The 22,778-nt window shown below is 49.2% G+C and overlaps 1 protein-coding gene across 1 annotated transcript; it reads left to right on the forward strand.

Annotated features, from left to right (window-relative positions):
* Window positions 1-102: 102 nt before the first annotated feature.
* Window positions 103-22,532, forward strand: LOC122392148 (angiopoietin-related protein 6-like). Its single transcript, XM_043386715.1, has 8 exons — window positions 103-550; window positions 2,683-2,783; window positions 6,934-7,056; window positions 7,548-8,201; window positions 8,792-8,965; window positions 9,345-9,578; window positions 19,901-20,025; window positions 21,362-22,532. The coding sequence occupies exons 2-8, from the start codon at window positions 2,687-2,689 to the stop codon at window positions 21,476-21,478; spliced, it is 1,524 nt and encodes a 507-aa protein (XP_043242650.1). The 5' UTR covers window positions 103-550; window positions 2,683-2,686; the 3' UTR covers window positions 21,479-22,532.
* The last annotated feature ends 246 nt before the right edge of the window (window positions 22,533-22,778 follow it).

The following is a 22,778-nucleotide window of genomic DNA, read 5'->3' on the forward strand; positions in this document are numbered from 1 at the left end:
TCTGTGACACAGTTTACGCGTATGTCGGGTACCGGGTGACACGTTCCTTACACGCGGTCCGGGGGCCAGGCCGGGCGGCACTGCGACCCTGCAGTGCGGTGCACAGAGCACAGGACAGCCTCGGCGGCTCTGTACGCCGCACAGAGCACAGGACAGCCGTCATCGTTCGCGCCTCACTGTGAAAATAAACAGCGCCGGGGCCAGGCGGCGGCGGCGGCGGAGCGGCGGGCCGGCCAGATGTGTGGGCAGTGTGGGACAGGAGCCGTGCGGGGGAGCCGCGGGAGCCGAGAGGGAGCCAGGGGACCGTGGGAGCGAGTCCCGGCGACACGGGACAGCCGGTGGATCTCTGGTGACACGGGACAGCCCCGGTCGACGGACGGTCAGAGTGCTGTGCGCGGTCGGTGGGTGAGGGCCGGACCGGCGCGGAGCTGCGACTGGAGGACTGCCGGAGAAGACCGATCAGTGGGGTGTTCACTACTCTGTATCAGCCTGCAGCCCAGCCACAGAGCCAAGAGGAGCTGATTGATCTCGTGGACGCCCGTCGTACCAGGTGAGCCGGTCTGCTGCTGGCGACTGTCGAGTTAGGCTAGAAAATCGTAACAGATAAAATCACCAACGCTTGAACTTTGTACCTAATACCAAGAGCTGCATAATTTCATCACAGATCCAGGGCCCAATCTTACCAATGCCGTGAATAGGATTTGGCAGCACTGGCCGGAGTTTACGGCACTGATATCAAAGATATCCTTTTTATTTACATCTAGCTAATCTTGTCCAATGATTTTGACTACGTGAATGATTATTAATGTTGCCTGAACGAATGAATAAATGAATGCGGAATAGTTCTGAATGTTACCAAATGCCGTGAATGCGCATTCACGGCATTTGGTAAGATTGGCCCCAGGTTTGCTGAATGGCTTTAGAGTTTTTGCGCTATGAAATGAATAGTTATTTTATGGTTTGTAATAAGCGCGAGAATTGAATTATACTTTTGAATGTTCGTCAACCTCATCATTAATTTCAATTCATTCAGCCCTTAGGTGTTTTTTTTTGGGGGGGGGGGCACTGTCACTATGCACAACACAAGGATAAGTTGTTGCATAGAACATTGTATATGTACAGAGGTTTTATAGTTGGGATAATCACACACGGCCAGAATCTTACCTCGCCGTCACAGGTGGAGGGGGTTGATGCAGCCCTCTAAGGTTTTTCGCGAATAATTCGCGTAAAAAGCGACCGATCGCAACGAAACTTTCAGTACCCTCGCATTGATCAATTTTACACATACCTATCCTGAAAATTTCATGACCCTGATCCAAAGGACCCTTGATCTGTGACCTACTTTCCGAGACCATGTTTGGCCGGAATCGCGATTTGGCGTATGTCGGCTCGCCTAAGCCGCGCGTTTGTAAGCTTTTCGTAGTTTCAAACGTTCAAAAATGTAATTTGATGTTGCTGCCATGCATTAGGGTGGATGTCAAAGTCACCTGAAGGTCAGGTCAGTTTATTGACCTTGGGTAACGTCGGTTCACTTTTTCGAGTTTTACATGTTTCTAGGCTTGTTTTTGGAGCTGAATTCGAATTTAGCAACCATTTGAACATTTAAACAGTAGTTTTGGTGCCTTCGTAACATGTTACAAAGCTGTCAGAGGCGGTTGACACGTATGTACTACGAATACCCGTCACGACATCTTCTGTTTGACCTGACCTGACCTGACCTGACCTGGTCTAAATGCTTAAAGACATTATCTGTGATCAAAACTAACACGATATTCGTGATCAGCACCCCGAAAAAACATGGCAGCCATTCTTTACGACTTTCTAACAGACAGGTCCCGATTTTCCCGACTTTTGGGTCATTGACCTGACCTGGAAGGTCAACCGATGACCTAGAACCTTAAGATTGGGTATAATCGGCTTCCTCTCATGACGGGTAACACACTCGTTTTTTCCTCCAAGCTCTACACACAGAAAAATATTGACACCGTTAGCGGTGTAATTGCACAGTACATATCTGAGCACTTGAGGAAAGTTAATTTAGTCCCTTCCCCGCTTAAATTACTCGCGCTTCCAAATGAACACCAGGAAGAAGGTAATAGAACACTGTTAGGAGGGTTGGGTGTTTTACTACATGTAGCAAAACACGCAACCCTCCTAACAGTGTTCTATTACCTTCGTCCTGGTGTTCATTTGGAAGCGCGAGTAATTTAAGCGGGGAAGGGACTAAATTAACTTTCCTCAAGTGCTTAGATATGTACTGTGCAATTACACCGCTAACGGTGTTAATATTTTTCTGTGTGTAGCTCGATCAGGGGCCAAACGCGAGGGGAGGGGGTCGTAGGTACCCTGGTGCCGTCGAAGGACGCAAAATGGTCTGTGCCGGCGAGGGTTAACTGATTCAGTCTTTACCTATTTCGACAAGCAACTAATCAAGCTGTGTTACAACGCTAAAATGCTGGCTATGTATTACAACAAGGCTCGCTAAACTCTGTTTTTAATTACTTATTGTTACGTGCATAATATAATGCTGAGCCAAATGCTTATACAAGATACGTAATTCGCCTAAGCTTGAACCGATAAAATTGAACGTTTGTATTCTGCGACGGTCCTCTGTTCTCTTGTACGGGAATCCCATGAAGGTTGTGACTAATATCAGGCTAACGAAATTTTGCGTCGTTTCAGGCGAATGATGAGTCGTCACACGTGGTTGGCGATAGCAGTCGTCTGCTTGCTGCCAGCCGATCTGCTGGCCTACCAAAACCTCGCGACCAAGACAAACAAACGTGAGTACCTACGCCATGGTGTTTGTTATGCCTACGTCAAGAGTGTTTGGCTGGAGACGGAGTGACAAGTTAGTACCTACACATGCTCTTTAGCGAGAAGAGGATCATGTTTTGTGTGTAAGAGCATGCGTTCGAAGAACCAAGTAGAATGACTGAACGCAATTTGGAGACACAAGTTCACGGATTTATGCACTGGCCAGTGGCCCCAAACGGTCTTATGAGAATTTATTGGACTATTTTTGTATTTACTGTACATCTGGAATAAAAATTCGAGAAGCCAGTATTGGACTCGGAACGACCTGCCAAATCGAATGATACCTTAGTATACAGCATGACCTCCTCCGACCAGTATCGTGATTCGTGACCTAAGTGGCTTTCACCTGACCTTGACCCTAGGAGTAAGGTCAACGCTCTAAGATAAGATCACCCTAGGCAAGCAGTATATCATTCGACGTGCCTGACCACGGTCAACATGATTTTAATATCACGGCTCAATGAGCACGCTTTGCAAAGTTATTTATTAAAAACCGAACCCTTACCTATATTTGGAGCATCTGAACTGACCTCACAGGTCACTAGTTTACATGAGACCTGGGTACCGTCCTTCCTTTTGATGGCATTTGGAAAAATGCATCTGTCGGCTGCCATGATACCGTTGCTGGCGTATGTGTGTGTGTCCAAGTCAACGAAACGATTCCTGCAACCATCAATAAACGTTGGACTGAAAGGTGTAAAATATGCTCATGCATTTGGTAGCCGTTCTGAACTTAAGCCAAAGCTGCCAAATCACTTCTATACACTCTTACCCTCTTACCTGGTTGGGTTCCCATTTGTGTCGGAAAGAGAAGGCAAGGTGGAAGGACCGAAAGGAATTGGAAGGAACCCTGAATGCCAGACGCGCCAGCCCAGTTGTGATATTCTTGACCATTAGTCCTGGGAGTTTTGACTGGTATTGTGCGTCTTCCACAAGCTCGTCAGATGAACACAGTCACATTTCTGCACGCTTAGCTACAAGGAAGTAACCTACATACCTATAACTACTTACAAAATCAGCACTGCTCATCCTCAATCATATCTGAACAGGCTATTACGCGCATGTACCTCAATCATTTTCTTAAAGCTAGCTATGTTAGGTGCACGGACAGCATCCTCAGGCAGTGAGTTCCAAACAGCAATGCATCTGACAGAGAAAAAGCGCTTTCTAGTGTCTGTGTGGGTGAGAGTGGGGAAAATCCTAAAGCAGTGGCCCCTAGTCCGCTCCTGTGGAGGGCGGTCGAACAGGTCATCTGGGCTCAGGCACGATCTACCGTTAAACAGCTTCCAACATTGTATCAAGTCCGCACGAATGAGCCTCCCTTGGACAGAATACAGGTTCAAGGACTGTAGGCGATCTGCATAGCTTAATCCATTCATTCCATCCACTCGCTTTGTCCACTTCCTCTGAACATTTTCTAAGACCCGCAAGTCTTTCAGATAACCTGTATGCCACAAGCATGAACAGTATTCTATAACAGGTCGGATATGAGTAGTGAGCAAGAACAACATAAATGCGCGAGACCTGCAAACGGTAGACTTAAGAAAACTATGGGCCAGACCGCTAGCTTTGTGTGCAACAGTCCTAATGTGCTCGTGAAATTTAAGCTGCGAGTCGACAGTAACCATTTACAAGATTATTTTTGAAGTGCGTAATTTTCTCTTTTCGCACACCAACAATCAATAATATGCCCTGTTTCCGTAATGTTTGTAGCATTTTTTTCCATGTCACGTAAGTTGGACCGTTCACTGCACGTCCTCCGCTCTCAGTGCCACCTACCCGAGGCTTCGCTACGGCTTCTGCTTTCCACGGAGTGTTTCATCCTCTTAATCGCTAGATGGCAGCGCAGTCGGTATTTGTCTGGAGAAAGCTTGCCGACAGACTACGGCATTAGCGTCGCCACGGGGGGGCAAGCGGGGCAGCTTGCCCCCCCCCAACCTCAGACCGGGCACCCCCTGAGATCGATACAGATCCGATGAGATTTTGGAGTCGGGAAAATGGGGGTACCTTTCTGAGAATGCCTGTAAGGTCAGACTCGGTTGAAGGGTGCAGTTCAGGCCAGAGTCGGAGTCGCAGTCGCCAAAATCTTCACGACGCCGATTCCAGACTCGGGAATGTCAATACTCCTACTGTGATTCATTCCATGTTCCTAGTTCGTTCTTTATTACATTTTATAACCGATTTTCATAAGTTTTGAAGTGCTGACACAAAATTTCCGTTCAAAGTGTGACACTAAATCTTCGGGCCTTCTTAACTCTCGTCAAATGTCTGCGACAGACTCAAGTGCCGTTCAACTGCCAAAGGGCTCGCCTCATGAGCTTGCTTTTCACACAGGCTCCGAAGGAGCTCCACTGAGCTCTAAGAACCTTCAGAGGGCCCAAACCGGCCTCTGAGAGTCCCACTGGTGTCCATATTCTCTGAGGGCCCATACAGGGATCTTTGAGGACCTTACACATGCGTAGACCTCTGAAGGGCCACACGGATCTTTGAGAATACTTTCGAAAATTTCTGAGAACCTTAGGCTTCTGATAACTCAGCCGAGCTTTTGAGGCGACAGATTTTGCACAACTCACGTGTGCCTCTGAGGGTCCCAGCACATGTTTCTCATGTCCCTATGTAGGGTCCTTAGGGATTCGACACAGACCTCCAGGGTTCACACTGCTATCTGAGGGCTCCCGGCTCACCCTGGGCCTGGTCTCTTAGCGCCCGCTGCCCACACTGGCTTCTGAGGGCCCCACCTTGGGCTCGGAAAGCCCTAAAGCACCACATACACGTAACTATTTGGGGTGACCAACGCCGATCTTCAGGATCATAAGCAGGCTTCTGAGAGCCCACACTGACCCTGAGTGGCCTAAAATGGCCTGGAAGTCCCAAGCCTGTCGCTAAGGGATCCCTTGCCGCTATGCCGTGCGAAATTTTGGTTCCGTTATCTTTTCTTCGCATTTGCAGCGCTTCCTTACACACGAAAAACGAGAAACTTTTTGTTCACACTCCCGTGTGAACAAAATACCTCCTCTCACTGAAGCAAAGATGAATTAGGTACTTCAGATCCACACTTCCGACATTCAATCTCCGCCGAAAGCCCAACTTAGCTATCGGCGGCTGGGATGAGCCCTATGCATTTCACGTAGAACCTCTGCGATTGCATGCATGCGTGAATGAAGGTTTCACCAAGATGATTCGATTACTGAGCGTTTTTAACCTTTTTTTTGGGTGATGATCATGAGCGACGAGCGTCTGAACGGGGGCTCTCTAGAGTGCGTCGGCAATCGCAGCCACTGTGATTCTACCGGTCGCGTTTTTGTAAAAAAAATCAAAATTTTGAATTTTCTGTAAAAAAAAGACATGTCATAGCTAGAAGGAAAACCTTGTCACCATCGTATTCCTCGCACCATTACGCGTCGAATGATATGTAAAATGAATGAGTAACAACTCTCCGAGAAAGGCTAGATTTAATTTAACACAAAATTTGATTTTGCCCCCCCCCCCCCAACCGAAAATCTCTGGCGACGCCTATGGACTACGGCTAGTTACGGTGGTTATCCGCATCCCACACTTCAGCGAATAAAACAACGAGGGCAGGCAGCGGGGTCACGCAAAAAGTGCATGTGAGCTTAGTAAGACGGCCCTCCCTGACATTCGTCCAAGTGATTACGTCACGGACGAATTAGAGCCCTACTCAAGAATTCACGAGCCGAAGGTACAGCTTATTGCGAATAGGCATTCATAGAATATGTAGGCATCTGCAATTGATATCTACAAATAGGAGTAAGAAATACAGCAATCGATGGACGTTGTTCGAATAACACGACATAAATACCTGCACGATGAATTTCAAACAGCAACCTTCGTCTTTTTTCTCTCTTATAAGAGATAGGATAAATATATTTAGCTTATGCGGTGTTAGATGCTTAAAGACCCGACGAGCAATGCGGAAGCACTCGTGGCTCCCATCTTATCTATCATGAATAGTACCTACCTACTGGGTTTGTAAAAAAAAGTGCTGAACATCGTCGACGACGACGGCCTATGTCTGTGACTCGCTAGTAGCTAGACCATATGACTGCCCGTTTTCTGACAGTGTCTGACCTCTCTCATCTGTTTGTATACCGCCAGGTTTGAACCGGGTCAGTCTGAACGAGTTTCGTCAGGTGATCCGCGATGACCTGGTCGGCATTGTGGAGAACGCGCTCGTCTCCATGCAGATGGGCCGCTCTCCCTCCGGAACGATGACCGTAGGTGAGTGATAAGCCCGACCCGACCGATAGGGTTGAAGGCGTTGAAGAGAGGTATAGTCGTCACTCCAACGCAGTGGAAGGTTCATAGCTGATGGCGCAAAAATACCACAACATGATGCTGACCTTAGCCCTTTTTATTTGTTTTACATTTTCCTATGAGTTGTTTGTTTTCATTTTGGTAGTGCATGCTCCCCACAATCATCATTGAGGCAAATGAATTACAGTGTCCGCCCTTGCTCCTTGACCTTCCAGTTCCCTCCCCCCTCACCGATGTGTTAGTTTCTCTCCCCGATCAGCCAGCGTCGATCCCCCCGTGTCTCATCCTGATATCATTGCATCTCCCCCTGATCTCCTCGTATCTTCCCTGATCTCCCCTGATCTCCCGTGTCTCCCCGTGTTTCTCCGTGTCTCCCCTGATCTCCCGAGTCTCCCCGTGTCTCCCCTGATCTCCCCGTGTCTCCCCCTGACCTCCCCATTGTTTCCCCTCCCCAGACGAGAAGATCACCACCTCCGTGGAGGCCTCCGTACGCACCATGACCAACACCATTCAGGACACGCTGCGCCGCTTCGAGACGCGCCTGATGACCATCGAGCACCAGCTGGAGGGCGGCCAGAACGCGCCGATGGCGCGCAGCAGCCGCTACCAGGCGCTCTGCAGCGAGTCTCACGAGCGCAGCCTGCAGCAGGGCGTCGAGCGCATCACGGCCATCCTCAGCTCGGTCACCGAGAGGGTCGGCGAGGCGCGCGACGCCAGCTCTGAGACCCAGCAGGGCGTCCAGAGACTCAACGACCGGCTACCCAAGGTCGAGGACAACATCAAGAAGGAGCTGGAGCACTCGGTGACCGTGATGGAGACGGGCGTGAAGCGCCAGCTGCAGGCAATGCAGCTGGAGGCGGCGGCGGCGGCTGCGGCGGCTGCGGCGCGGGACACCCGCGTCGTCCCCACGCAGGCCGTGCCGCAGACGACGCCGGCCACGTGTGACGGCGACAGCCTGCTCTCGTCCTTCAAGCGGATGGAGTCGTCGCTGACGTGGCAGATGAACAAGGTGGAGAACCTGCTGCTGGCGGGCGCGGAGGGCGGCGCCCCGCCGGTAGGACGGCATCAGATTGACAGGGAGGCGGCACACCAGGTCGAACCGCTGAGCAGTGAGTATCCCGTCCATGTTCGTCTACATTGGCCCTCCACCCTACCCGGTCCGTGTTCAAGGAAGAGTGGATGCGGGGCGCTGCAGCCAATGATTGTTTTGGGAACTGGATAATGATGCTCACGCGCCGGCAGAAAAGTGTATAGTCATACCGAGGGATTGTCTGATCCTTCCGTGACGTGGGGATATGCAGGTAAACCGAAGTGCTCGAGCGTTCTATATTAACTTATTGACCTTACAAGATATGCCGGCCTCGGTATTTAAATGCAGCCAATATCTGCAGCATAATGCAGGATCCGGGTTTTATCCAGCCTAGCTTGTGGTTAAGGAAATGCGCTTCAAAGTGGATAAGTGCGCCTTTTTCAAATCTTATCGCTTATGATACTGTTTTACTCTAAACTTTCTCGCCGCATAATTACGGGAGTTTCCGAAAAGGTATTTATTCCGCACCCCTCATCAGTCGTTGCATTAAGTCCTACCCAGAAGTCCTTCTGTCGATGGTAACTTCCACGACTGGACGTGTGTCGGCGGTAAAATTTCCCCGTTATCAGTCACGCACACGTCGACGTCGTCTTCCCGTCTCGTCTCCAGGGAGTCCTGACTCGCTGAAGAGCTGTGCCGAGCTGTACGACAGCGGAATGCGCACCAGCGGCCTGTACACCATCCGACCGGGCCAGGTCAAGGTGCGCGTCTTCTGCGACATGAACTCGGAGGGCGGCGGCTGGACCGTGTTCCAGCAGCGAGGACCGCACCTCAAACGGGAAGGTAAGTCACGACCGGCTCTATGAGAGGTCGCTCGAGGGCCCAGGCCAAGCTATTTGCATTCTGCCGGGCTATTGCATCCTGGCCAAGAGCAGCTCGGCGTACTGATGGTGGTTTTGGGAAAATTGGTTCAATATCTAACTTGATAATCAAGACTTGAACGTGCCTTTTCACATGAATGGGAGAAATGTCAACTGCAAGGTGTGCAGCGCTGGTAACAGGATTGCTGAGTGTGGAATGTAAAAAAAACGTATTCACAAAAGTGGTACTCCTTCTTTAGGAACTGAACGGAAGTAACATAAAGAGGTTACCATACTTTATTATGAAAGGAATAAAATATTGATGTGCGATTAACTCCAGACCTACATCTCCCCTTCTTCAGACTTTTTCCGTGACTGGGAGGCCTACAAGACGGGTTTCGGTGACCCGGAGGGGGAGTACTGGCTGGGTAACCAGCACCTTCACGAGCTGACCTCGGACGGCCGGCCGCACGTGCTGCGCATCGACATGTTGGACTGGAGCGGCGAGCGCACCTACGTGCAGTACGACAACTTCAGCGTGGCAGATGAGGAGGACAAGTTCCGTATTAACCTGGGCGCCTTCTCCGGGGATACTGGTGAGTGGCACAGGGGACGGTACAGGGACACCGGTGAGTGACACAGGGGACGGTACAGGGGCGCTGGTGAGTGACACAGGGGACGTACAGGGGCACTGGTGACACAGGGGACGGTACAGGGGCACTGGTGAGTGACACAGCTGGGACGGTACAGGGGCACCGGTGCGTGACACAGGGGATGGTCAAGGGTGTCAGGGCAGGGCAGGTCAGGTGTCACGGCATGTATGTCACTCATTAGTGTCTGGTATACCTACCATTTTCAAGTGACACTAGCGAGAGAATCAGCAAACGCTTTCGTACATCTTACGCCTTGGAATTGGGAACATTTCAGATGGCATTAGGGACGATCGGGAAGCAAATAGGTATTTGACGGACTGAGCACTGGACAGTCTATTTGTTTAGCTCATTTGGCATATTATTTTTCATATTTGCTTTCCATCTTATTCTATTTCAATGATGCCTATGCACTTGCATTTTATTTCTATTTCTTTTCTTTAACCCTCGCCGGCACAGGCCATTTTGAGTCCTTCGACGGCACAAGGGGGGGGGGGGGGTTGGTACGACCCCCCCTCGCGTTTGGCCCCTGATCGAGCTAGAGCTTCGCGGAAAAAACGAGCGTGTTGCCCGTCACGAGACGAAGCCGATGATACCCAATTTTCAAGTCCTACACTGTAAAAAATATTGACTAGCCCCTCGTCAAATGATTCTCAACGCTAAATGTCGGGGGTACAGACTAGTTTTGCATCCTACTTTTGACACACGCTGCGAGCCCCTGGCTTGTTTTGTGTTCGTCAGATGACAGTTACCAGGTGTCGGTTAGTTTTTACCACGTCCCAAAAATAGCTGGAGCGTTTCTGCCTTGTTTTGGAAGCAGGTCCTCGTTAATGCTGTGTATGATAACAAAGTACCTAGTAACAATAATAACGAAAAACAATGTCAAAACGAGGGCGGCTTGTTTAGTGACGATGCTCAAAAGAAGCATCGTCTTGTTCCTACTTAACGAATGAAGCTCAAACTAGGTCAAAACTAACGTATTGCTCAACCCATAGTCAGATGACCAGCAGATCCTACGCCGCCCAATCCAGTCATCGAATTTGCCAGCGAATTCGTTTGAAGACCATCATATTATTAAATATCGGTGGTCTTCAAACGAAATCCCTTACCAGTTTGATGACGAATTCATCCGGCCCATTCCAAAAACGCTCAAGATAAAATGAAAGTGTATTTCTGAAATAATATGCTTTCTTGCAATGCACCTTTCGTATATCAAGCGAATCTTTCACTTCCAGCGCCCGTTTACAGTTATCAATCGAATCAGAAGCCTGCACATACCTATCGATAGATCTGAACCTAAGAACACAGACGACATTTTGTAGAGTACCTGTCTGAGCCTATGCAGTGGAGCCCGTGAGCCGCCCAACCGCAGCTGCCTCATGAACTTGATGATAGGTCTGAACCTCAGATTGGCCAGAGCTTGGCCGTCAATAACCAGCTTATTTATCCACAGTTGTAGTGACTTAGGGTTTGGAATTTGCCAAACCTAAGTTTTGATTACCAAGAGAAGTTTTGTACTTCTTGCACTTGCCCTTTCTTCATAACTTTGGCGGAAATCGTCGTAGTGAAACTTCAGTGTTCCGTTAGCTGTCGGTTCTTGAGAGAGTTGGCCAGGCCGGACACCGGGGGCGGCTCCACAACTTTCGAAAAATTAAACCTAAGTCCTATTGCACTGCATGGAGAGCAATTCATTTAAAATCGCTCTTGTTTCGCCCCCCCCCCCCCCCTCGACAACTTTGCAAACGTCTCTGCGCGATTTCGTTGAGAATAATGGCTTATGGCAAGTTATTGAATCAGAACGTCGATCACTGCAGGTCATATATCGGCAAGCAATTCTTCATAACTAGACACTGCACAAATGGAAACGATACAGGTTTGCCCAGTGATAAACACTCGCACTGCACAGACTCGCGCACCCCCGACCGAACGCGGCACGGCGCAGCGCAACAGCTGGCGCCGGGAAGCCGGGAACGCATTAAGTGAAGGATTCACAGGTGCGCAACTTTATTGCGAACAATAAAAACCTACCGCAAACGATTAAAAAAAAAAGTTTTAGGGCAATCGGAAATACACCTTTTTGCACTCAAAATAGGCATCTTTTCATTCAATTTCGGCGAATTGCATTCAATTTTAGCGATCTCTCATTTGCTTCGAATAGAGAGATCGCTAAAATTGAATGCAATTCGCCGAAATTGAATGAAAAGATGTCTATTTTGAGTGCAAAAAGGTGTACAAATGTATTGACTTATAGAACTAAAATTGTCATTCACCTTCCAAATAACCCAACAATTTATTTGCCGTAAAAAGTGTCTGGAAATGGAAAGTTGCTAACATGATTCAGCAAGTAGGGAAACGCAGCCGCTACCTGGCGAATAATCTCAGGCTGGTTTAGTGACGAGTGCATTGCTACGGCTTGTTCCTCAACCTTCACAGATTACTATGACAAAACTACCCCTAGTATTTTGATCATCCTGAGGCTGGCTTTCACCTAATAATTTGATGAGAGTCTTCCTCGTTTCGGATTGAGGCGAAAACAAACGTCAAACAACCTTGATAGTTAATTCAGCACTTCAAAACAAAGGTACACCTAGGGTATCATTACAATACCGGATCATAACGATCTGGATAGTTCTCAGCCTGTAAGCTAACTAAGCGGTAACTAGTCAAGTGGTAGGTACCGGAAGCATTGACAACCTGGTGACTGTTTCGAGACCCTTGTTTTGACACATAGCTCGTCAATATTTTTTACAGTGTAGGTCATCGGGTGACCTTCCAGGTCAGGTCAATGACCCGAAAACCGGGAAAATCGGGACCTGTTAGAAAGTCGTAAAGTGTGGCTGCTATGTGGTTTTCCGGGGTGCTGACCACGAATATCGTGTTAGTTTTGATCAGAGATGATGTCTTTAAGCATTTAGACCAGGTCCGGTCAGGTCAGGTCAGGTCAACCGGTAGGGGTTGTGACGGGTATTCGTAATACGTGTCAACCGCCTCGGACAGCTTCGTAACATGTTACGAAGGCACCAAAACTACTTCGTAAATGTTCAAATGGTTGCTAAATTCGAATTCAGCTCCAAAAACTACCCTAGAAACATGTAAAACTCGAAAAGTGAACCGAGGTCACCCAAGGTCACCAAAGGTCAATGACCTGACCTGACCCTCAGGTGACCTTGACACCCACCCTAATGCATGGGAGCAACATCAAATCACATGTTTGAACGTTTGAAACCACGAAAAGCTTGCAAACGCGCGGCTGATGCAAGCCGACATGCGCCGAACCGCGATTTCGGCCAAACATGGTCACAGAAAAGAGGTCACAGGTCAAAGGTCATTGGGGTCAGGGTCATGAAATTTACAGGGTAGGTGTAAAATTGATAAATGCGAGGGTACTGAAAGTTTCGTCGCGATCGGCTGCTTTTTACGCGAGTTATTCGCGAAAAACCTTAGGGGGGGTTGCATCAACCTCCCCCCCCCCCCTGTGCCGGCGAGGGTTAAAATCGCAGATTCGCAGATCACTAGGCCTAAGTGCTTGTCATTACTGCGCGGCCAAATGAAAGAGACCGCGTTCAGCAAAGTTACGTCGATGCGACGGCTTGCTGTTGTACTTACCTCCATTTCGGCCGCTCATTAATCCCAAAAGCTCCTTTACGGCGTGGCCTGATCCGCGCTTCCTCATTAACAGCCACGGTGCTCTGCGCATTAACTATCACAACACCGCGGCTAAAGAGCCGAGCGGGTACACTCGGATCGAAGCAAACAGAGTATGTATGGAGCAGTTTAACCGTCTCAGCGCCCAGATAATCTGCCGGACCGGTTTTGCAGAGTGGCTGGGGCTGCACGGGCGGGCGGGCGGATCGGCCCATTCTGACCGCTGATGGTGTCACCGACTGTGGTCTGGATCGCTCCCAGTCGCGGCGGCAGTAAACCGCCTCAGCAGGGGGCAGAGCGCTAAGACGGCGGGCGGATTTCCGACCGGATGTTTTGCACTTACTTCGTGGCAATCTGTTTTGATTTAGGTTGAAAATTAATTGGCACTTGCGGGTTATTTGAAGCTTCTTTGTCCTTATTAAGTGTGTCGTCCTATTTGCTAATACAAAATCACTAAAATGAGAATTACCGTAAACCGGGGTGAGTTGATATGGGGTGGTGAGTTGATATAAATTGCTCGAAAAATGTTAAAATGTGTGCTGTTCATCCATTTGTAAACCAATTTTCAGTTTTATTTTTCTGTGAAGTGAAGCAACCAATAAGTGATGCATATAGCTGAGAAAGGCATGCATGTGGTGCAGTGCCTTCTTTACACATTACTTTTTTCAAAGTCCTTTTTTTCTTCTGATTTTGAAACTAAGGAAAAGTCCCCACCCTACAGCAAAGACGGTGGATATTCATGAAACAACATGCACTGGGAAAGAAACTACCACCAATTTACTGTTGATCCCAGGTAGTTTTGGGTTTCACCTATAACAACGCTTTTTTATAATTTTAAGAAAAGTGACAGGTGGTGAGTTGATATGCCATCAGGTGGTGAGTTGATATGCATTATGCATGATAAAAGCTGATACCAGGCTGGTAGGCATGCAAATTAGGATGAAATATGGGTCTGCAGGTAAGACAAAGTCAATTAGACCAACTCTTCTCCTTTTCTTTCCCCACATCATTCCATCAACCCCCAAAAGCTTTAGTTTTTTTCTGAATGCTTGAGACGAGGCCTGTTAGTATCACTGATGTCGTCCCCGTCTTGAGTTGAGATGTTAGTTTCACAACGTTTCGGCCACTAACTTCTCCGGCCGTAGTCAAATCTGCCTCGATAGTGGAGTGGTTACAACCGTGGACCATCACCGGGGGAACCCGAGTTCGATTCCCGCTGACTGCAGGAGCTTTCGAACTGTTTGACGCGTACGGCGCAGCGCCACCAACATCCAGGTTCTTCTGAGGGTTCAAAGAACACCTGACTAGTGACGACGGCCGGAGAGTAACTGGCCGAAACGTTGTGAAACTAACATCTCAACTCAAGACGGGGACGAAGGTCCGACAACTAACATCAGTAACCCCAAGGTTTTTTTTCTGTGGACATACCTAACATGCAAAAGGCACAGCACAACTCCCTGTCAAGTCTCAAGATGGCTCCCTACAAGCTACAAAGGAACACTATAGAACACCTATATTACATACAGATTAAAAAACTGTTAGGTATAATTATTCGTAGTTTCGAAAATGACAGAACTGTCATTTTTGTATGGCTAACAGCGCGGGAATTCTGATCTCGTGAAACTGATTAGTTTTCCTGCTTGGCAGTTGCCAACCGAGAATGAGTGACAAAATGAAATGGAACAAACAATGTAAAGAAATTGACTGGTGTTTAGCCCTCGCCCGTATTCGTGTTTTGCCAGCGTTTAACGTATAGGGGGGGGGGGGGTCCGTTGGAAATTGGAATCCCATCGTCGTTTGGCCCCTGGTGGAGCTAGAGCTTCGCGGAAAAAAATGAGCGTGTTGCCCGAGACGCGAGGAAGCCTATGATAACCAACTTTAAGGTCCTAGGTCATTGGTTAACCTTCCAGGCCAGGTCAATTACCCAGAAGTCGGGAAAATAGGGGGTTATTTGAAGTTCGTAAAGCGAGTTTATTATTTTTTGGCTGTTGCTGATCACGAATGTCATGTTAGTTTTGATCACAGATGTCTTCGTACATTTAGGCCAGTTCAGATTAGGTCAGGTCAACCAGTAGGTGTCCTGCCGGCTATCCATAGGGAGTGTCAAGTGTCAGCTACCACTGACGGTGTCGTAACATGTTACGGAGGCACTAAAACTGCTTTATAACTGATCAAATGCATGTTAAATTCGAAATCGGCCCGAAAAAACTACCCTAGAAACATGTAAAACTCCAAAAAGTGAACCGAGGTCACCAAAGGTCAATGACCTGACCTGACCTTCAGGTGACCTTGACAGTTGACACCCACAATACTGCTTGGGACCAACATCATTTACATGTTTGGACGTTACAATCACAAAAAGACTGGAAATGCGCGGATAATGTGAGCCGACTACGCCAAATCGCGATTCCGGCCAAGCATGGTCTCGAGAATCAGGTCACAAGTCAAAAACCATTTGAGTCAGGGTCATGAAATCTTTAGAACATGTGTAAAATTGATAAACTCGAGAGGTACTGAAAGTTTCGTCCTGATCGGCCGCTTTTTGCGCGAGTTATGTGCGAAAAGCAGAGGTGGTCCGTTCGCCCGCCTATAAGTGAGAGGGTTAATTTTGGCTTTTGATGCCGAATTCTGTTTTATGTCGCTTATTTCACCTTATAGAATACAGTCCGAATTAGATTCGCTTCACTTCACTTCATTAATATTTTGTTGACTACCAGTCAACAAAAGCTCAGAAGTATATGTATTCTTTCATTTCAATCCATTATCTCTGTCAGAGGCATATCAACCTTGACCCGCAACTGACAATGTGTTTTAATTACAAGAAAATACACTTGTAATTCCAAAATATTTTGCCAGGTTTGATACCGTTGGCTTGAGGACACGTGACTAGCCAAGTTCAGAATGTTCTAAGTAAAACTAAGTATCATAAAGCGAAAAAATGATGCTGCTAAAATCAAGCCATTTTGATAGCGCTGTGTTGGACATGATTGCGTTTTCATGAATGTGAGGTCTGCTGCCAAACTACTACAATTTTTCTGATGGTTTCTTTTAGGATGTGTTCTCACTTCTCACATCCTTTTTTTAAACACTGGCATTTTATCAACTCACCTCTGAGCTTCTTTAGCCGAGAAATTTTGAAAAATCCAAAACCATATCAACTCACCACCCCCCAGGGGGTGAGTTGATATGAAATTTGGCGTTTTAAAAAAGGGGCTTGATATATACATTTTTTATTCATTTTTGCTGATTGCCTGCCCAAGGCATGTGCCATGAAACTGGCACAAAAATAATTCCGTAAATGAATGTGACTTTTAAAGAAATCTAGAAAAACCTCAAAATCCATATCAACTCACCCCGGTTTACGGTAGTCATAATCGCTACTTTCTCGCTAAGATGCCACAACATACATAACTGCTACTCTGTTGACAATGAAGATGCCCTCACATTATCGATCAGTGGCCAATTAAGTAAAGCTCTCATTTAAAAGATAAGCAAGTAATAGCCTTTGGCTCATTGTATAATAGACAAAAGAAATGGAAAAGAATTTTGTCTATTATACAATGAGCCAAAGGCTATTACTTGCTTATCTTTTAATAATAATGGGGCTCATTTTCAAAGAAACCCTCAACATCATTCAACAAAAAGCTCTCATTTCTTAAGCCCAAGGAGGACAATTATTATTACGAGCGAGCGAGCGCAGCGAGCGAAGCGAAGTCTTTTCAATATAACGGAAAAATCTCAGTATGAGCGGCCCGGCCCGGCCCGGCCCGGCCCGGCCCGGCCCGGCCTGTAACGCTTTTGAGAGGCTTATATCTCAGCAACCGCTGGACCGATTGGCCTGCGGTCTTTTTGCTGGGTAGCCCCATCCCTTCTACCCCGTAATTGACTATTTTTGATACATCTCAGTGACCGTCGTGGCACGTGCCACGTGAAAAGTCAAGGGTGTTCAAGCAGTTTTGTAAAAGTTGTGATTTTGAGAGGCTCATATCTCAGCAGCGGCTAGAGCGATTGTCTTGCGGTAATTTTTATAGTGTAGCTGCATCCCTTCTACCAAAGGTCGGATACTCTTCATCTATGTGAGTGACCCCCACTGCACGTGCAAAATACAAAAAGAAGAGGTGCCAAATTTGTTCCCATTTCAGTAACTCGGTAATTACTGGGGCGATTTCGCTGAAACTTGGCATACAGGTAGGCACCCACCAGGCGATGCATTCCCATGTGTTGCAATTAGGGTGCTACCGCACGTGCGCACGTGCAGGGGGCGTTTCCAGATCTCGAGAACGGCTGGGCCGATTGCGCTCAAATTTGGTACATGGTTGGGGACCGGTTAGTAGGGTGCCGTGCAAAAGTCATTTTGGACCCCGTTTGCACGTGCGCACGTGCAGAATGCCGCTTCCAGATCTCAGGAACGGCTGGGCCGATTGCGTTCAAATTTGGCACACCGCTAGCGACCGGTTAGAAGGGTGCTTTGCACAAGCCCGTTGGAAGTACCCTCTCGCCCTTCCGCACGTGCAGGGCTCACTATCTCGCTCGTCTACCACCTTTGGGCTTGATGTGTAAAGCAAGAATTTCCATTTACTGTGATATGCCCATGTTTCAAACGTAATGCATTCGGCTTGGACTCAGGCGATTTCGGCTAGGTCAGGTATACAGAGGTCTATGGCCAGGCCTCACATATTTGTTACGAGCGAGCGAGCGCAGCGAGCGAAGCGAAGTCTTCAATATAACGGGAAAATCTCAGTATGAGCGGCCCGGCCTGGCCTGTAACGCTTTTGAGAGGCTTATATCACAGCAACCGCTGGACCGATTGGCCTGCGGTCTTTTTTGCTGGGTAGCCCCATCCCTTCTACCCCGTAATTGACTACTCTTGACACATCTCAGTGACCGTCGTGGCACGTGCCACGTGAAAAGTCAAGGGTGTTCAAGTCGTTTTGCAAAAGTAGTGATTTTGAGAGGCTCATATCTCAGCAGCCGCTATGTGCGATTGTCTTGCGGTAATTTTTGTAGGGTAGCTGCATCCCTTCTTCCAAAGGTCGGATACTCTTGATCTATGTGAGTGACCCCCACTGCACGTGCAAAATACAAAAAGAAGAGGTGCCAAATTTGTTCCCATTTCAATAACTCGCTAATTACTGGGGCGATTTCGCTGAAACTTGGCATACAGGTAGGCACCCACCAGGCAATGCATTCTCATGTGTTGCGGTTAGGGTGCTACTGCACGTGCGCACGTGCAGGGGGCGCTTCCAGATCTCGAGAACGGCTGGGCCGATTGCGCTCAAATTTGGTACACGGTTGGTGACCGGTCAGTAGGGTGCCGTGCAAAAGTCAGTTTGGACCCCGTTTGCACGTGCGCGCGTGCAGAATGCCGCTTCCAGATCTCAGGAACGGCTGGGCCGATTGCGTTCAAATTTGGCACACCGCTAGCGACCGGTAAGAAGGGTGCTTTGCACAAGCCCCGTTGGAAGTACCCTCTCGCCCTTCCGCACGTGCAGGGCTCACTATCTCGCTCGCTCGTTCTTCGCCCAAAAGGCGTTTTACTGGTACCATGCTTCCATTATTCCTCCTGTTAAATGCAGGCTGCCTCAAAGGAGCATGGTAGCGTCAGTGCAACATGACTTAACATCAGCTCATGATCCTTTGATGAGCTGTCCAAAAACGGGTCATGAACATCTCCTGGATTTTCAACATCTCTGGGAACCGAAAGCCCCGATTATGATATTCCCGAGAACGGTTCGATGTAACACGTGGTGTTTCTTTCGGCTCTAATTGCCTGCATGTAAGCGATGCGAGTCGGGCTCTGGGTGACGGCTTATAGGCGGCTAATCCGCTCCGTCTGACGGCCGCCGACAGTAAAAATGGCCGCCCGTGTGAGCGGCGCGGCCGGATCATCTGTGGCCGGGGACGGCGCGTCAGCCCGCCGCGCTGGCCTAATAGCATTACAGCACAAAAATGGACAAAACGCCGCGCTGATCTGACCGAAATGCGGAACTGCAGGCGGATCCGGGCCTGCCATGTCCTGACCAATGCATTAGGCCGGCCCCATGGCAGCTGAGACGGCTCCGGGCATCACGTTGATCCGCTTTGCACTGTCCGTTTAATCGAATAATCTGTCCGGCTCCGATCTAGACGCGGCAATGGACAGTAATGGAACACTATCTAATGTTGCTGGAATGTTGGCCCGGCCCAGCCGTGCAGGTCTGGAGAGAGAGAGAGAGAGAGAGAGAGAGAGAGAGAGAGAGAGAGAGAGAGAGAGAGAGAGAGAGAGAGAGAGAGAGAGAGAGAGAAAGAGAGAAAGAGAGAGAGAGAGAGAGAGAGAGAGAGAGAGAGAGAGAGAGAGAGAGAGAGAGAGAGAGAGAGAGAGAGAGAGAGAGAGAGAGAGAGAGAGAGAGAGAGAGAGACGTTTCCGGGAGACAGACGGGTGGTGGGAGAAGGGAAAAGGGGCAAGACGAACGTACTGGCGCCAGGTGCCTGGCATCGGTATACTCGAGTACCTATACATTGACTTATGGTCGGTACATTTTCTACCAAACGCATTCATGCTCGGCAGTGTCATAGATTTTACCGACTACGATATTTATGAGAAAGTCAGTCGAAGTACCTTCACCGTGTCCTCTTGTCCCCAGGTGACTCGATGACGATGGACAACCAGCGTCAGTTCTCCACGGCCGACCAGGACAACGACCGACTGCGCTACGGCAACTGTGCACGCGCGCACAAGGCCGGCTGGTGGTTCGGCGCCTGTCGACGGGTTAGTATAAGGTCACACAGTCACAGTTTGAGGCACAGTCACAGTCCACTGACAACCGCGCCCACAGGGGTGGATGGTGGTTTGGCGCCTGCAGAAGGGTCAGTAACGGGTTACATAGTCACAGTGAGTCAGTCACAGTCTCAGTCTCAGTCAGTTGCAGACACAGTCAGGGCTGCGGAGCCGATGGATTTTCGGCGACTCCGACTCCGACTCCGACTCTGGGCAGAATTGTCCACTCCGAACGACTCCAGCTCCAACTCCGACTCCGCAGACCTGGCGGGGCCGACTCGATGGATTTTCGGTGACTCGACTCAGACTACGGTTCCGATTTCCAAAATCGACTCCCACTCCGACTCCGGTCACAACTGTCGACTCCGAACGACTCCGACTCCGACTCCGACTCCGCAGCCTCGGACACAGTTACAGTCAGTTGGGTCACAGTCATTCAGTCACAGACCGGGTACAGGGCCGATCCCTCCTCATGCACTGCCCATTGCCATCTGCAGTCCCGGACGAAGAGCTTAAGTAAAGTTTTACCTTCGTGGTATGTCTTAAACCTTACAACACAAAATATATCTGACACTTCATAACACCAGCATATCCCCGTTTCATGGAAGGATATGTCAGTTTGGAGCGATTTCGACAATCGGATGATAAAGCACCACCTGCCGGCTTTCCAATCGGCTGATCTTCAAGTAGGTAGAGCTCACAGGCCCGGGGTGAAAATATCGCCGGCCGGGCCGGAACGGTGCTAATCTGGCGGCTGTCGCCCGGCCGCCCGGACGGCGGGGGTTCCGTGGAGCGCCGACCAGTGACTTCACCGGCTCGGCGGAAGCGGACGCTGCACAGATGGCGGCTCGATATGGGTCCGGATCGGAGGATCCCCGGCCGGTCCGGATCCTCGCGCCGACCCGCCGGCCATGCCATGAGTCAACTGCAGCCGAGTCTGGCCGCCGCACTAATGCGGATCCGCTTCCCGTTTCTGAAACTGAACAGGTGTGCCGATAGCACTCAACTCATCTGCTAGATCCGCATTGGAAAGCGGATTAAAGCCGGCATCAAACGACTGCTTGGCATCATAATCGCCACTAACAAATACACAAGGATACGGTAAAAACTTGTATCGTTAGGTGCTCCTCAAGCCACCGCTCATCATACAAGCTTTATTCCAATGTTTTTGATGGATTTGAAAAAGGATTTAACCATTTGAAACCGAAATTTTTGTCCTTGCAATTCGCTTCGGTGGCGTATCGTAGCTTGCCTAATGCCCTAAAAAGCATGCGCCCCTATCTTAGGACCGTATGACCCTAAGTGACAGCTCGGCGTTTATCCGCAGGCAAACCTGAATGGCGTGGCCCACAACGGCGCTCACGAGGGACCGGACGGCATTAACTGGCTCGACTGGAAGGGCCCCAACTACTCCATCAAGGCCACGCGCATGATGGTCAAGTAGCTGGAGAGGCTGGTGAACATTTCGGCAGGATGTATTATCACTGGACGGGAAGATAGCGCCGGAGTCCCGCCCGAATAGAGAGACACTGTACTCCGTGGGTGTGTTTGCTGTTTTGAGATTGTGGGCCCTGATGCCCTAATCCTTTTCGTACTCGGTGCTATATTGGCGTAATGGTTCCGTCGTCATGCACTCAGCGGTTCTGCCCGGTGGTTCTGTCACCGCGTTTTACCTGCCGTGTCCGTGACGCGAGGCCGGCGCCGTCCGCACGGCTGCAGCTGTGCGATCCCACAGCCGAGTGCACAGTGCACATGGCACCAGCCGGTTGGGGTAGACCCGGGGCAGATTGTCTGTCTGTCTGTCTGTCTGTCTGTGTCGCATGACGTCACCACAGCGCGGCCAATGCGGAATGCGCGATAACCGTTACATGTCGTCCGGCTAGAGTTCTGTGAGCTGTGCTGAGCCGAGCTGAGCGCGGTGAGCCGGGCTGAGTCTGAGCTGAGCCGAACCCGGACCTGCCGGGCTCAGCAGGGCCGAGTTGTCCCGGCCGTCCGCCACAGGTGGTGACGACTCTCGGTTTACTGCTGACCGCAGTCGATCATTGCAACCCACTCTCGGCGAGACAGCGGACTTAATGAATAATCGTGTTGATCGCATGAGTGATGTGTACCGCTAGTTTTAACTCGGATTATGCCTTACACCAGACGCTTGAAGACAATTTCGGTAACCGCAAAAAATGTCCGAAGGTATGTGCTTACGCGGTTCTTACAAGGTGTATGCAGATAATCTGTATATGGAGAACTTATCATTGTGCTTACCTGGTAAAGTTTGGACACTATCACCAAGCGTGACAGATGCTCGTATTTCGCTGAGTTTGTGGAAACCAGCAGGGAGTGCCTTTTGTGAATATTTTCTCGAATAATGGCTTAAAACGAAGTGAATCTTGAGAAACCTCCAAAGCGAGTGGACACGATTGCTTAGCGTATCTTTTAGGGATTCCTACAATAAGTTTTTTATATAAAAGGATTGCGCAAATAAAACATCCATTTACCTAGTTCATTGTCATGCATTTCGTCTGAGTTGTGTATCAAATAAGCATGAAGCGTTTTGCTAACAGTCAGGTTTATGGGGATTTGCCGCTGCTTCCTCTAATCGCACTACCGTCTCCACGGGCGTAGGAACGTCATGAAAAGTGGGTGGGCCACCCTGTCAAGGGGCCTCCTTTTCCAGGGGGCCTCCTATTTTCAGGGGCCTCCAACTTTTGCCTCGTCCTGCTGGCTGCTTTCAAGTAGGTATGACCTCC

This window comes from Amphibalanus amphitrite, unplaced genomic scaffold (assembly GCF_019059575.1).
Source record: "Amphibalanus amphitrite isolate SeventyFive unplaced genomic scaffold, NRLGWU_Aamphi_draft 000471F_arrow, whole genome shotgun sequence".
Taxonomy (NCBI): domain Eukaryota; kingdom Metazoa; phylum Arthropoda; class Thecostraca; order Balanomorpha; family Balanidae; genus Amphibalanus; species Amphibalanus amphitrite.

Bases quoted from the DNA above. Each gene is read 5' to 3' on its own strand.
- LOC122392148 (XM_043386715.1), top strand. From the start codon at position 2,687: ATGATGAGTCGTCACACGTGGTTGGCGATAGCAGTCGTCTGCTTGCTG. The intron at 7,057-7,547 runs GTGAGTGATAAG...TCCCCTCCCCAG, and splicing joins CTCCGGAACGATGACCGTAG to ACGAGAAGATCACCACCTCC. The intron at 8,202-8,791 runs GTGAGTATCCCG...TCTCGTCTCCAG, and splicing joins CCAGGTCGAACCGCTGAGCA to GGAGTCCTGACTCGCTGAAG.